The sequence below is a fragment of the Dromiciops gliroides genome, chromosome 4 (genome assembly GCF_019393635.1).
Source record: "Dromiciops gliroides isolate mDroGli1 chromosome 4, mDroGli1.pri, whole genome shotgun sequence".
Taxonomy (NCBI): Eukaryota; Metazoa; Chordata; class Mammalia; order Microbiotheria; family Microbiotheriidae; genus Dromiciops; species Dromiciops gliroides.
The window spans coordinates 445,924,295-445,940,336 of record NC_057864.1 but is presented as its reverse complement, the minus strand read 5'-3'; the positions used below and the strand labels follow the sequence as shown (position 1 = coordinate 445,940,336).

The window sequence follows — 16,042 nt, the reverse complement described above, 5'->3', positions numbered from 1 at the left end:
GTCTCATCACACACTACGCTCACCTGTGCCTCCAGCAACTGTAGCATGGTTAGCAGCCACACCCTAGTAAAATCATCTTGGCTAGGGGGTGTCTACACCAAGCACCTGCAGATTTCCCTGGCTGAATGGGGAAGTGAGAATAATTCCTTCCATTGGACATGATGTTGGCTGCAGCAGGTGCCGTGGAGTGGTTAGAGCTTGGTCAGACATCAAAGACACCAAGGCCATGCATTGTGTCCCAGGCCATTGCCAGTCATCTTGCCACTGGACTTTGATGACTCTGGAAGAGAGAGTGAGTCTGATGACTTTGTGAAATTCTGCCTCACTTCAATCCATTTCATACTCAAGTCAAAACATCACACATCATCACATCGTGATATCGTTGGTCCTCTTCAAAAATGAAGGATGAACAACAAAACAGTCTCTCTATCTATTGGGTACTTCATGGACAGATCTCCCTTATCCTTTAAACACACACACACACACACACACACACACACACACACACACACACACACACACACACCTTTCATGAGAATCTGCCATCTCTTTAAGATATCTTATATCTCACCTCCTTTTCTTTTTTTAACATTTTTTAATATTTTATTTTCCCCCAATTACATGTAAGAACAATTTTTAACATTTGCAGGTTTTTTGAGTTCCAAATTCTATCCCTTCTTCCCTTCCCTATCCCCTCCTTGAGATGCTAAGCAATTTGATATAGGTTATACATGTGCAATCATGTAAAACATTTCCATATTAGTCATTTTTGTGGAAGAAAACCTGGAACAACAAAAAAGTGAAAAATAGTATGCTTCAGTTTGTATTCAGATGCCATCAGGCCTTTCTCTGGAGGCAGATAACATTTTCATCCTAAGTCCTTTGGAATTGTCTTTAACATCTCCTTTTCACTGCTGTACACTTAGAAAAAGTCACCTTCTTTTGATACCATCCATTGACTTCTCAACCCTTTCAGTTTGCTTTCTGAACCTAGCACTGTAGTGAAGGTCTATTCTCTTAAAGGTCATCAATAACCTGTTACTTGCTAAATTAGAAGATCCGCCCTTATTGCCCTTTTACCTCTCTGTAGGCATCAACACCACTGACCACCTCCTCCTCTTGAATACTTTCTCCTCCCTGGGTTTGAACAGCTTTCTTTTTTCTTATTTTTCCTCCCTTTATTGGCTCAGTCCTCTTTCCACCCCTTAAATATGGGTGTTGCCCAAGACGGCAAGTATTCTCATGTGTTCCCGTGGCTGCAATGATCATCCCTGACCTCTCTCCACAGCTCCTGTGTTTCCAACTCCCTGGTGCTCTCCTCCCTGATATACTTCTGGAACCTCAAATTCAACGACTCCAAAGTTAAACTCATCCTTCCACCTAAAACCATCCTTCCTCCAAACTTTCCCATTTCTAGTGATAGAATCATCACTTCCTGGCCACTCAGGCTTGAAACCTTGTAATCATTTTGACTCTTCCTTCTCTCTCACCACATACATCCACCCAACTGCCAATTTCCATCCATCCTACCTTTACAAACTCTTTGGTATCTGTTTCTTCCTTTCCTCTCCCACTGCCACTACCCTGGAACACTCCCCAAATCTAAACTACACCCAGAATGATCATGGGTCCCTAGTATCAGTGTTGCTCTTCTCTTACTTGACCTTGGAAAGAGAGGAGAGGAGAGAAAAGGGGAGTCATAATGAGACTTGAAGCTGGAAGGGAGTAGAGAAATCCTCTAGTGCTAATTCTATTTTTTACATGAGAAAAATTAAGTCCAGAGATGTGACCCACCCAGAGTCAAGTAGGTAATAAGTGGCAGGCCTACTTTGCCTCCAAAGTCCTTTAGGTCCAAATTCATTAATACTATATCACCTTGGGGGCAGCTAGGTGGCGCAGTGGATAGAGCACCGGCCCTGGAGTCAGGAGTACCTGAGTTCAAATCCGGCCTCAGACACTTAACACTTACTAGCTGTGTGACCCTGGGCAAGTCACTTAACCCCAATTGCCTCACTAAAAAAAAAAAAATACTACATCACCTCTCCTCCCTCATCCATTTTTCACTTTCTCTCCTTGGTAGCCCTGACAATCATCTATGAATTGCCATTATCACCTTCTACTACAAACTGCTTCCCCATCTGGAATCCATCACACAGAACTGACAGAAGCAGGATAGGAATAGTGGAGAAAGTGCTAAACTTGAATGAGGAAGTTAGGAAGACATGACTTCAACTCCTACCTGTGACACTCACATCCATGTGACTGTGGGCAAGTCACTCATCCTTTCTGAATCTCAATTTCCGTATTTGTAAAGTAAGAGGGTTGGACTACATGGCCTCTAAGGTGGTCTTTTCCAATTCTAAATGTATAATCCTATGAATTTCATACTGTTCTTCAGGGTAATCATTGACTTGTATTGTCAACGTCTTTATCATTCATGTACCTAAGAGACTGACTGACAAATCAATCATTTATTAAATGCTTGCTATGACCAAGATATAGTCACAAGTTTTCCTTTTAAAATCTGTGGTGCAGTAAAAAATACCAAAGTATTTCTAGTCAGAAGAACCCCTGACTTAATATCTTGGTATAGTAGATAGGAGATTAGACTGGAGTCATGGAGACCTGGCTTCAAGTCTCACCTCAGTTGGGAGGTCACTTAGGCTCATTATACCTCAATTTTTATGTCACTTAAGCTCTTCATTCCTGTAAAATGAAGGTGGTCTGACTCAATAGCCTCTAAAGTTCCTTTTATGTGAACTCACTGTTGTTGGAGTTGTGAACTGACCCAACCATTCTGGAGAACAATTTGGAACTATGCCCTAAGGGCTATAAAACTGTGCATATGTTTTGATCCAGCAATACTGCTGCTAGGTTTATATCCCAAAGACATCCCAAAAAAGAGAAAAAGATCTATTTGTACAAAAATATTTATAGCAGCCCTTTTTGCGTTGGCTAAGAATTGGTAATCAAAGGAATGCCCATCAATTGGGGAATGGCTAAACAAACTGTGTTATATGGTGATGGAATATTATTGTGCTATAAGAAATGACAAACAAGATGATTTCAGAGAGGCCTGGAAAGACTTATTTGAACTGATGTATAGTGAAGTGACCAGAACCAGAAGAATGTTGTACACAGTGACAGCAATATTGTTTGATGAACTGTGAATGACAACTATTCTTAGCAATACAATGATTCAAGACAATCCCAAAGGACCAAAGGTGAAGCATACTATCTACCTCCCAAGAAAGAACTGATATTGACAGCTATTTTTTTACTTTCATTTTTTTCTTTTATTTGAGTTTTCTTATACAAAATGACTGAAATGATAATGTTTTACATAATTGCACATGTGTAACCTGTATCTGATTGCTTACCGCCTGAGGGGCAGGAAGGGGGGGAGAGACATTGAACTTGGTACTCAAAACTTTAAATAAAAATGTTTATTATTTAAAAAATATATAAAGCTCCTTCTAGCTTTAAAGATATGATCCTATGGCTGTAGGGAACACAAGTTGGTTCATCTATAAAATAGGGATTATAATTCCTATACTACCTACCTCATAAAGGGGTTGTGCTGTTTGAACTTGACACCACTGGCCTAGAGGAAGCAATTTCATAGTTAACCAGATTTTTAAAAATGATACCATATGAAAGATAACTGTCAACAATGGTTATTCCAGAGTGAAGTGAATGGCAAGAGATCTCTGGGATCTAGACAGGACAACATGACACTGTTACAAAAGGACAAACAGCAAAGCTCTATAGAAACAGAAGCTGCTGCTATTATCACTACTGACAATCTCCTGGTGTTTCCTTTTTTATTTAATTTGGGCAGAATCTGAATGTCTCCTATGGCACCATCTCAAAAGGATAATGAAGAATACCAATTTGAAAAGGAGCAAAGGACTCTGTCCTTAATGTCTTTTTGTAACAATGTCATGTCATCCTGTCTAGTTGTCAAAGCTATTTATCACACTCTGGATTGTTAATTTTTCATATGGTTTCATTTTTTGTATCACTTTTGGTTAACTCTAAATTTGCTTCCTAAGTTCCCCAGGCCAGTGGTATCAAGCTCAAATAGAAACAGATCCTGCTGGTGGCATATTGAGTTAGAAAACTACAAATTAACATTATCTGTGTTGTGCTGTATTTTAATTTATTATGTTACACATTTCCCAATTAATCTGGATTTGGGCACTAAGGAGTTTTGCTAGTGGGCTGCTTGTGCCAGGCTGCCTGAGCTTGAGCTCTCTGCTTTAGGTTATGGAATACACAGAATCTGCTTCTGGCATCTAGATTAATAGCTCCAGAGGTATTTTCTTCCTATTCTGTCTATTTAGGTCTACAGCCCTTCATTCTGTCAGTCAGTCCCTTCCTGGGGTTAGGTACATTTCTGATGACCCTTCTTGGACTCCCCTTAAAAGACACACTTGGTACATTTTCAAACACCCCCTGCAGTCCTGAACTCTTCTTGACTTTCAGGGAGACACTCCATCACCGTCACTACTTTGACTTCGGCCGGGAACATTGGCGAGGATGGGATCCTGAGCTGCACTTTTGAACCTGACATCAAGCTCGGCGACATCGTGATACAGTGGCTGAAGGAAGGTGTCATGGGCTTGGTCCATGAGTTCAAAGAGGGCAAGGATGACCTGTCCGATCAAGATGTCATGTTTAAGGGACGAACAGCAGTTTTTGCAGATCAAGTGATAGTTGGCAATGCTTCTCTAAAGCTGAAAAATGTGCAGTTAACAGATGCCGGCACCTACAAATGCTACATCATCACTTCGAAGGGCAAGGGAAATGCCAAACTGGAATACAGAACTGGAGGTGAGTCATATCTAGATGGGGGGAAGGGCCCCCAACTCATAATAGGGGTTGCTCATTACAAACAAAAAAGAATCATATCATGTGCCTTTAAAATTCAATTCAACAAGCATTTAAGCAGCATCCGGGAACTGCTTTGTAGGTCTATAAGAGAAGCGGTGTGGTGAAGTGGACACCAGCCAGCCTTGAAGCCAGGAGGAAGACCTGGGTGCCAGCCCCAGCCCTTACCCATAATGGCTGTCACAAACTCCCACTGCTTAGGCAACTCTCTAAGGCGCTGAGCTTCCCTGTATTGGCAGAGGAGGTTTCCTCACCTGAGAGTTCCCTTACACCAACAACATGACAGGCCAGTCCCTGTCCTGAGCCTATTTGGGTCTCTTATGTTTCAGTAAATGGAAAATGGGGGCCCAAAGCCAGCACCCACGGTACGGTGTGAAGTGCACTGTCTTGGAATCACAAGCATTTGGGTCCTCCTGGTTCTGACAATTATGAGTTGTCTGACCTTGGGCAAATCCCTTCACTTTTCTGAGCCTCCACTTCCTCATCCATCGAATGGGGCTAAGAATACTAGAAACAGGGATTATCCAAAGTATTATTATATGGAGAGATCGTTGCAAACCTTAAAACCCTATAAGACCTTGAGCCAGATGCTTCCACAGTTCTGCCTGTAACTATCTCTGCCACTCCAATTTGAAGCCAGTCTCCAGTGTGGTCTCCAGTGTGGCCCAGAGCCCTAAAATGCCCCTGGTCTTGAGTCTCAGCGGCAGATCCCCACATGCCAGCTCCACTCCCTCACTGTATATGTATCCTTTGCCACAACAGTCTCTGAGATTGTTGAATAGAGTGAATTGACATCTGAGGCAAGGAGGAGCCTCCTTTGCTATTGAAGCCAGGTACAGTGTGCCAGTTCCATGACATTTATACGAGTATTGGTTGGCCTGGGGTGCAGATCTAAGGTACTGCAGTTGGAAACGAACAAAAGACCTATTTGTCCTCATGGGGAAGTGTTTGGGAAACCTCTGCCAAGCAGCATCCTATTCATCTTTTTTTTTTTTTTTGGTGAGGCAATTGTGGTTAAGTGACTTACCCAGGGTCACACAGCTAGTAACTGTTAAGTGTCTGAGGCCAGATTTGTACTCAGGTCCTCCTGACTCCAGGGCCAATGCTCTATCCACTGCACTACCTAGCTGCCCCATCCTATTCATCTTTAAGGCTCTCAGCTCATGAATCATCTTCTCCAGAAGCTTTCCTAGGCTGACCCCACCCAGTCCATCATGGTCTTTCCCTAACTGAGCATTCCAAAATATGTACAGTCTGACCCCTTGACTTCAAATCATAAATTTTCAGAGCTGAGAGAAGTTTGAGAGATCATTTATGCCAACCCCCTGCAACAATGCAACATGTACCACAACTCCCCAGTTTCCAACCCTCCCCTCCTCCCCCAGTGTGAGGCAAGAGTGGTATCCTACTAGTCTACATACAGCCTTGAATTGTGGGAGAGTGCCTCAGGTGTTATGGGTCTTGTCACGCTTTCTTGACTGAAGACTCCAGGGGAAAGAGATTGGGATGTCTTTTGCAGACCTCTTAACCCTAGTAGAGTGCTTGGCACCCAGAAGGCATTTGAGCAATTGAAGAAGAAATGAACCAGGATTACAACTGTTTTGCAGAGAAGAGTCTAGGAGCCAGTTCCTCCCTGCATCTCCCAGTCTCTCATCCTTTAGGTCCAGGACAAATGAATTTAACTTCAAAATATAGCCACTTTCAGAGTAGAAAGCAGTATCTGCAGGGGGAGAAAAAGATGCCCAAGTTATATCATCAAAATTGTAGAGGTGGAAGGGACTTGGAAGATTAACCAGCCTGACCCTCCCATTTTGCAAGGAAATTGAGTCATAGAGAAGTGACTTGCCTAACACAGCTAGAATTGGTACTCAGGCCTTAGGACTCTTGCCACCATAGCCCTTTACCTCTCCATTTATAGCTGCTGGGGTTGGGTAATTTTCATACAATCAATCAATAAACATTTATTAAGTGCCTGCTATGTACCAGGCACTATGCTAAGTGCTGGGGATACAAAAAGGGGCAAAAGACAGTCTGCCCTTAATGAGTTTACAATCTAATGAGGGTGGTAGCATGCAAACAAATATATACAAAAACAAGCCAAATATAAGATAAATAGGAAATCATTTATAGGGAGAAGGCACTAGAATTAAGATGGGTTGGGAAAGGCGTCCTCTAAAATATGGGATATTAGTTGGAACAACAGGAAAGTCAGCAGGCGGAGTTGAGGAAGGAGACCATTCCAGGCATGGGGGGGTCAGCCAAAGAAAATGCCAGGAGCTAAGAGATAGAATGTGCTGTGTGAGGAGCAGCAAGGAAGCCAGTGTTGTTGGACTGAAGAGTCTCTTGTGGCAAGTAAGGTTTAAGAAGACCAGAAAGGCAGGAGGAGGCTACAAAGCCGGCATCAGGCCAATCCACAGTCATAGAACACCAGTGCCAGACAGTGCCCAAGTTCATATAATGAGTTAGTAGTGGATAGAGCTGGGGGTTAAAGAATGAGCCTTTGTCTCTTTTCCTGCTGTAAAAAACAGCAATCGTGGTCTTGACCTCACTTAATGAAGGTCTGTCCAACCTGAAGAGGCATCACCCTTGCAGTTCATCCTCATCCTCCCCTTCCTTCTCGTGAACACTACCACTGGGCTATCCTTCCCCAGCCATTCCCAAGGCTACCACCCTCTTCATCTCTTTTCTCCTGGAACATTGTAACAGTTTTCAAATCAATCTTCTTGTCTTCAGTCCATCACCACGTTCCATCCTCCATGCCACTGAGTAATATTCCTAATGCACTGCTGTGACTATCAATCAAAAACCTGCTGTTTCTCCACTGCCCACCAAATAAAGTATAAGTTCCTGATCCCAGGATTCCAGGCTTTGCACAGTGGCTTCTACCTATCTATGAAGTCTTAGCTCATTCTCCTCTTCATGTATTCTCTGATCCAGCCAAACTGGACTACTGTCTACATACCGTCTCCATTCTGCCATCCTCCATCTATGTGCCCTGGCTCATATCATCTTCTCTGCTTGGAGCAGACTCTCTGCTCTGCCTCATCTTTCCTTCAAGGCCCAACTCAGATGTCATCTTCTCCATAAACTTTTCTTTGACCCCTCCAGATGAAAGTGATCTCCCTCTGTCTCTCTCTCTCTCTCTCTCTCTCTCTCTCTCTCTCTCTCTCTCTCTCTCTGTCTCTGTGTCTCTCTCTGAGATGTCTCTGTTTCTTTCTCTGTGTATCTGTTTCTTTTTCTCTGTCTTTCTGTCTCTCTCCCTTTCTCTCTGTCTCTCTTCAATTTCTTCTGAGCATTTTCATTTTCTTCTCTTACAAGGCAATGGTATATTTGCCCATCCCTATAGAACTGTTTCTCAAGAGGAGGGTCTGAGTCATTTCTATATAAACATGTCCAGCTTTTATCCAAGTACACTGCACATAACAGACACAATATTTTTTAAAATATAACTTAATTGTGCTCTAGTTCTAGGAGGCTTCTATGAACAACTAGACCTGCATGGAGGACCCTGGAGCAGCCTGATGCCCAGGGCTAGATATAAGTGAAAGGACCATAGTTTCTTTGGCTGGTGGAGTCCTCCAGGCCCTTGCAATAGCCTCCTAAGTGTTCTCCCTCCTTCAGATCTTTCACTTTTCCATCCATCTTCTTCGCCCAGTGTAACAATGATTTTTCCAAAGGACAGGTTCCGATCATGTTGTTTCTATAAATAAATTCCAAATGGATGCAGGATAATCAATGTTTTAACTTTTGAGACTTTACCCCGAAACCCCTGATTTGTACCTTGAGTACTGACCTATGCCCTCCTTGTGTATTACCTTTCAGCCTTTAGCATCCCAGAAGTGAACGTGGACTACAATGCCAGTTCAGAAAGTCTACGCTGTGAGGCTCCCCGATGGTTCCCACAACCCACTGTAGCCTGGGCCTCGCAGGTTGACCAGGGAGCCAATTTCTCTGAAGTTTCCAACACCAGCTTTGAGCTGAATTCTGAGAATGTGACCATGAAAGTAGTGTCGGTGCTCTACAATGTCACTGTCAACACCACATACTCCTGTATGATTGAGAATGACATTGCCAAAGCCACAGGGGATATCAAAGTGACAGGTGGGTCCCTTTACATCTGCTCTTTGCATGGAATTGAAAGAACTCTGGCTGGTTTAGGGAACTGATGGGAGACTGAAATTCAATTTGATGGAATTCAATAGTTCTTTATGGATCGCCTCAGTGTTAAAAGATGGCCTTCTGCAATCCATGCCGCTACTTGCCATGCCAGACACCTTCCTAACGATTCAAAGCAGGGCCAACACCAAGAGAATTACAGAAACAGCTATTCACCTGAAGCAGCTGCTCACAAAGGCTAATTCAGGCTCTGCCTGGGGGCTGGTGAGTTTAGCCTACAATGCGGGAGTGCAGTTTCCTCTGCTGTGAATCTCAGGTCTAGCTTGTCCTCTAGAAGTCGTTTATATGGTCACAACGGTGAGCTCAGCAGTATTGCTTGAAATCTCTGAACCCAACTGGCCTCCTACGTTGGCTCTAAATAGTCCTCAGAAGCACCCTGCTCTCCCTGGGTTCTTTCAGAATACAGCTTGTGATTGGACTACTCTTTAAAAATGCTCTTCCAGGGGCAGCTAGTTGGTGCAGTGGACAGAGCACCGGACCTGGAGTCAGGAGAACCTGAGTTCAAATCCGGCCTCAGAAACTTAACACTTACTAGCTGTGTGACCCTGGGCAAGTCATTTAACCCCAACTGACTCACTAAAAAAAATGCTCTTCTAGCCATGGCTTCTTAAACTTTTTCCCCTGGAGACTCCTTTTTGCCTGAGAAATGTTTATGCAACCCCTGGTATATAGGTATATAAAATAGGCATACATAACCTCTTACTGTTGCCAAATTTTTTGCCACCCCCTGACCCCATATAGGATAGCAACCCACAGTTTAAGAAGCTTTGCTCTAGACTGACTAGGACAGCCTGGGTTTATATCAGAGTGGGGATGGAATCAAATTGGTCTCTAAGATAAAAGGGAGCCAGGAAAACCTAACTCAGAAAGTTCAATGGTCATTTACTCATCCTGTCATATTATGATCAACCACATTGTTTTTAGGTGCCTTTGATTATAAAGCCCTTAAAAAAGGAATTGGTGAATGAGTTTGGGTCCAGTGCCCACTGAATGACCTTTCCCCATATATCACAAGGAATGTCCATTGGCAGAGAAAGGGCAAGAACTGCATAAGCCATGAATGCTGGACTTTCAGTTCATTCAGAGACTTAGTCCTTTGGCTGTCTGCAGGAGGTCAGCTACAATAGGGGAATCAGACCTGTGGCCCAAGGTCCCAAAGGAAGCATTTGGAATAGAACAGCACAGAAGTCATTATTAATTTGCACAGACCACTTCCTTACTCTACATATAGTAGACACTCAATAAACATTTATTGAATGAATGAATGAATAAATGAATGAGAATGAATGAATGAAGCACTAGGATCTATGTGTGATGGTCTTTTTCTTGCTCCCACTAACTTAGGTGACCTCTGGTAAGGCAATCTATTTCTTCACTCATTGACTTTCTCAACTATAGAATAAGGATGGCACTTTCTACCTAAGCATTTCACAAGAGCATTGTTAGGGTTAATGATATAAAATCTGTAAAGAGCTAAACACTAGGCAGAAGTGCTGTGTGAACATGGGGATTTGCCATGAATGTGTTTATTGAGAAAATGAACCTCAGAAGTCTATTCTATTATTGGGCAATGTGTAATATTATTCTATTGGCAAAGCTTCTCATTTGGTTGAGTGATCATGGGAATGGGTCCAAGAATGGAACTTCCTTTGAAGAAAGAAAACTCTGCTCTTAAGCCAACTCTAAGTTAAATAGTGATCTGAAAAATGACTCTTGTTAAAAGGAACTTCTATTGTTTCAATGTTTGCTATTTGCTAATGAGCCATGTGAAGAAAAAAAGCATCCAGCTTGCCCTCAATGGTATTTTTTTTTCCTCCCTCTGCAGACTCTGAAATTAAAAAAAGGGGCCACCTACAGCTGCTGAACTCTGAAGCTGCCCTGCTAGGCTCATCACTCTGTGCCTTTGGTTGGGCACTTCTTCCCCTTACCCCTCACCTGATGCTCTTATAGGTGCTCTGGGACATATAGAAATATACATAATCATTGACAAAACAGGTAAGATGACCAGGTGAATGGCATGAGAGATCACTTCTGGATCTACTTTCTACAAGCTGTTGGTCACAGAGAACAATCAAATAAATTCATGAATCAGGGCTCTTTTTATTCACATACTCTATGGACTAATAGTGTTAGCTTCTAAGACCCTGTGCTCCAAATGCACCACCCTCTCCTTTGCAGAAGTGGGAGGACTATGGTGGAAGAATGTTGTATATACTGTCAGACACATTGGTGTTATGATCTTTGCTAGAAGGGATGGCTTTTTGGGTAGCAAACTACTCAGAAATGAAAGTGACACACAAGAAAGGTTATCAATCATTCTTTCAAAGACCCTATGCTCATGGGGGATTGAGAGTCAGCATCCCATAGAAAAGGTGCTCCCATTCTTTCAATGCTTTGCCCTTGTCTCTCTCTGTGCCTTTATTTACACCTTGGCCTTTTTCTAGAATGCCCTTTTCTTCATTGCCACCTTTTAAAATCCTACACATCCTTCAAGATTCCACATAAATGCTAACTTTTACACGGTGCCTTGCCTGACTGTCCTAGTTAGAAATAACTGTTACTTCCTAAGTCCTTGTGCAGTTTATAAGCTCTCATGCTTTTATTGTGGTATATTTTGTGTTATAGTTATTTGTGGGACTCAAACTTCCCTGAGCCTCAGTTTTCTCATCTGAAAAAAGGAGATAATAATACTTGCACTACAAACTACACAGGGTTGTCTTGAAGAAAGTACTTTGTAAAGTACAATGTTCTACATAAATGTGAGCTACTGATATTATCATTATTTGTGTACATGCCTCATTTCTCCTCCAGGATAAGCTCATTTGAATCAGGAATGATGTTTTGTTCACCTTTGTACCTCCTGCAGAACATAGCACTCTCTCCTGTACACAGAAGATGAATAATCAAGGTTTAGTTGAATTGAAATTTTATTGGATGTATTTGTAGAAATTCAGATATCTTTTACTGAAGAGCATCACATACTTCAATGAAGGCAAAACAATTTAAGATAAAGAAATTATTAGCCCTGACCAGAGAAGGATAAAGAGGCCTCACTAATGGGTTAGTTCTTTTTCAGTTCAACAAATAGTCACTGAGCACTGTGACATACAGGAAGGGGTGTGCTCAAGTTAGCAGGAACTGAATTTTCAATGTGAACATTTGCGTCTCAGAAATGAGCACATGCTATATAAGCTTTAATAGCTTACAATGATGATTGATGTTATATCATCAATTATATTAGTAATACTCTTTTGCTGCCTTTTCCCCTCTTTCCTCCCCATTCCAATTGATTATAATACATCAGAATCTTGCACAAATTCAAATTTCATCATTTCACTTGACTGGTCATGACCCAATAATAGTTCCCTTTTCCCTGTTGTTCTAAGCTCCTTATCTTGGTGTTTAAGACCCTTCATTGACATTTCATCATTTATTACTTTTCAATAGAGCCCTCCATTCCAGCCAAACTAACTTGCTACTTCTTATACCACCTTTTCTCCTGCCATCCCTACTACATGGAATTAATTACTTTGCTCTCCCTTCTTCTCTGACAGCCCATGCTTATCATAATTCCTTTGAGACCCATCTCAAAACTGACCTCCAAAGAGTCCTCCCAAGGTAGCCTCATCTTTCTGCTCAAACACTGGGGGAAATTAAATAGAATTTATGCCACACAATCTTGTCCTTGTTTATGTTTCTTTAAAAATATTCTCTAGTTGCATGAATTCCCAAAATATGCCTCATTGAGGATGTAAGTTGCTTCTAGGGCAGATATGCTATTTCTTGTTACAAAACCACAATGTTTCCGATGGAAGGGACCCCAGGGGCCATCTGATCCAAACCTGATAAGCAACCCTTCTATGGCCTACTGGACAAGCGGCCATTCAGGCTCTGCTCAGAGACTCCCAGGGAAGGGGAATTTAGTGCTTCCTGACTAAGGCACTCCATTCCCCTTCACACAGCTCTAATTGTTGAGAAGCACTGTTTGATATCAAGCCTATATTTGCTCATTTGCTACTTACTTTTTTTTCTTTTTTGTGGGGCAATGAGAGTTAAGTGACTTGCCCAAGGTCACAGAGCTAGTAAGTGTCAAGTGTCTGAGGCTATGTACTCAGGTCCTTCTGAATCCAGGGCTGGTGCTTTATCCCCACTGTGCCACCTAGCTGCCCGCTCCAGTCTATCTTTTCTAAAATATAATGGTCAGAATTAAACATAATACTGCATAGGTAGTAGTGGGATTACAGCAACCTACCACCTCCTTATTCCTGAAAGGCAGGCCTTTTTAAACAGAGCCTCAAATGACACCATTTGATCTTCTGGCTTTTTTAGCTGCCAGATCACACCATTGACTCAAATTGAACTTGCAATCCGCTAAAACCCCATTATCTTTGTCAAACTGCTATTTAACCATGGCTCCCTTTCCCCTATTTTGTAGTTATGGAGTGGATTTGTCAAACCCAAGTGTAAGACATTACATTTATTCCTATTAAATATTGTCTTATTAGACTTGGCCCCGTGTTCCAGCCTGTCAAAAACTTTCTGAATCCTGTTGTCATCTAGTTAGTCATTCCTCCCAGCCATGCATCATTGGAAGATTTGACAAACATATAATACATGTACCTTCATCCAAGTCATTAATGAAAATGTCAAAAAGCATAGGACCAAACACAAGTCCCCGGGGCGCTCCATGAGAAATCTCCTTCTGAGTCACAATAGGACTATTCATAATGACTTGGGATCCAGCCACTTCACCCATTCTGGATTCATCTCATTGTCTTAGCATCTAGTCCACATCTCTCCATCTTTTCCGTGAATGACAGGAAAGACTCTGTCAAATGCTTTGAGGAAATCCAGGTGCCCCGTATCTGCCAAGAGCCTATGACCTGTTCTTGAAGAAGCCATGCTGGCTCTTGGTGAGGGTTTCTTCCTTTTCTAGATGTTCGACAACCATTCCTTTAATACTCTGCTCTAGAACTTTGACAGGAATAGAAGTCAGCCTCACTGGCCTCTAGTTTTTAGAGATTTCATTTTCTTTGCTTTTGGGGAAGTGGGGATTTGTCCTTCTCCACCGCTGTAGCACTTCTCTGTCCCCTTCTCCAAGACTTGTCAAAGATCATTGCCAATAGCTCAACAATCACACCTGCCAGTTGGTTCAGTGCCCTAGATCACCTGGGCTAAGTATCTCAAGGTCATCAATAGCAGCAATGACTCTCTTACTATCTTGTTTTGTTTTGGGGGTTTTTTTTGTGATTTTGTTGTTGTTTGTTTTTTGGGTTTTTTTGCAGGGCAATGAGGGTTAAGTGACTTGCCCAGGGTCACACAGCTAGTATGGTCAAGTGTCTGCAGCTGGATTTGAACTCAGGTCCTCCTGAATCCAGGACTGATGCTTTATCCACTGTGCCACCTAGCTGCCCCAGACTCTCTTACTATTAACTGATCTGGAGTAAACCAAGCAGAAACAAAACAGGAAATCATAGACCCATTCAATTATTTTTGTTTCACTTTGCTAAGCACACAGTACAGCTCTATGCACATGGATGCTTGCTGAACAAATAAATGGATAAATGATACCTTATTGTGTTTTTTTCCAGGGTCTCCAAAATCTCCTGGACTGTTTCATACCTTGAAGACATGATTTTTTTACATGCTGCTTCTTTTTCTAGAAGGTAAATGCCTTCACTTCTGGAAATCAGGACTGAATGAATAAGATCAAGAAGCAAAAAATAACTCATCAAACAGATCAGCATATAGACAACTAACCCTTCTTCCTAGAAGCAGGTTCATAACTTGGAAAATGATTCATCTGAAACAGAGAACCATCTCAGGGCCTTTCTATAAATGCATCTGGACACAATGGACTTCCTGCCCACATCTCTCCCTTCCCCATGTTGGGGACCGAGCACTCCCCTCATAATCTCTGGATGACCACTGGCATGTAGGTCAACTCTAAAGATGCTCGAAATTTCACTCCAACTGTCTATTATAAAATGTATGATGGGGGGCAGCTAGGTGGTACAGTGGATAAAACACCGGCCCTGGCTTTAGGAGGACCTGAGTTCAAATTCAACCTCAGATACTTGATACTTGCTAGCTGTGTGACCCTGGGCAAGTCACTTAACCCTCATTGCCCCAAAAAAACAAAAACAAATAAAATGTATGCTGAACTGCCTGCAATGCAGTGTGGCCAAATGGCCCCAGCCCCAAAGGGGCTGCATTTCAGTGATGGGTCAAATAATTGCCATCCCAAGGTGCTTTGTTGTCCTCCTCCTACTTAGTGAGCACCAATGAAATGCACAACATCTTCATTAGTTAAGTGCACAAAATTATTTAGGTGCTTCCCACCTTCCAGTAGCCCTCAGGCCCCCTGGATTTAGACATCACCCAATCCAAGCCACTCACTCCATAGATGAGGAAACAAAGCCCCAGAGGCTGAGTCACTTGACTGAGGCCACACTGGGTTGGGCCTGCCATGCGAGCTCTCTTTGTGTGACCTCAATGCTGCCTCCTCTTCCATTCTCCTCCTTCTTGGGACTCGCCTCTTCTGCTACAGAGAAATCCATCCCTTAATAGTCCAGAGAAGGCGATGACTGTGTTTGATGCGAGGAGATGCTTGGGACTGTGGCCCTTTGGGCTCTGTGAGCAGCTCTCGGCAGCACTCGGAGGAGAAAAGTCCCAGGAATGAAGAGGAGAAGCCTCCGCTGCTGAGGGGTGCACAGTCCTCAGGCTTGCTGGGTACAAGGACAACACAGCCAGACCTACTTGTCTAGCGACCAAGCCACAGTGCTATCTCCAAGCAACCCGTATGGAGACACCGGCAATGGGAGACCACTGGCATCATTCCAGCCCACTCTGGCTCCCTTTTATCACAAACCAAGACCATACCCTCTAAAAGAGCTACTGCTGACAATCTCTGCCCTCACCTCCTAGTTTCACCCTCAGAATCAAGCTTGGCATAAAGTATAATCAAAGGCAA

General features: G+C 42.7%; 1 protein-coding gene across 1 annotated transcript in view; it reads left to right on the top strand.

Moving 5' to 3' along the window:
* VTCN1 (V-set domain containing T cell activation inhibitor 1) overlaps positions 1-11,019 on the top strand; it is an 81,812-nt gene extending 70,793 nt beyond the window's left edge. Inside the window, 3 exon segments of the mRNA XM_044003548.1 lie at positions 4,489-4,836; positions 8,716-8,994; positions 10,895-11,019. Of these exon segments, the coding sequence (XP_043859483.1) occupies positions 4,489-4,836; positions 8,716-8,994; positions 10,895-11,019 (752 nt within the window).
* The last annotated feature ends 5,023 nt before the right edge of the window (positions 11,020-16,042 follow it).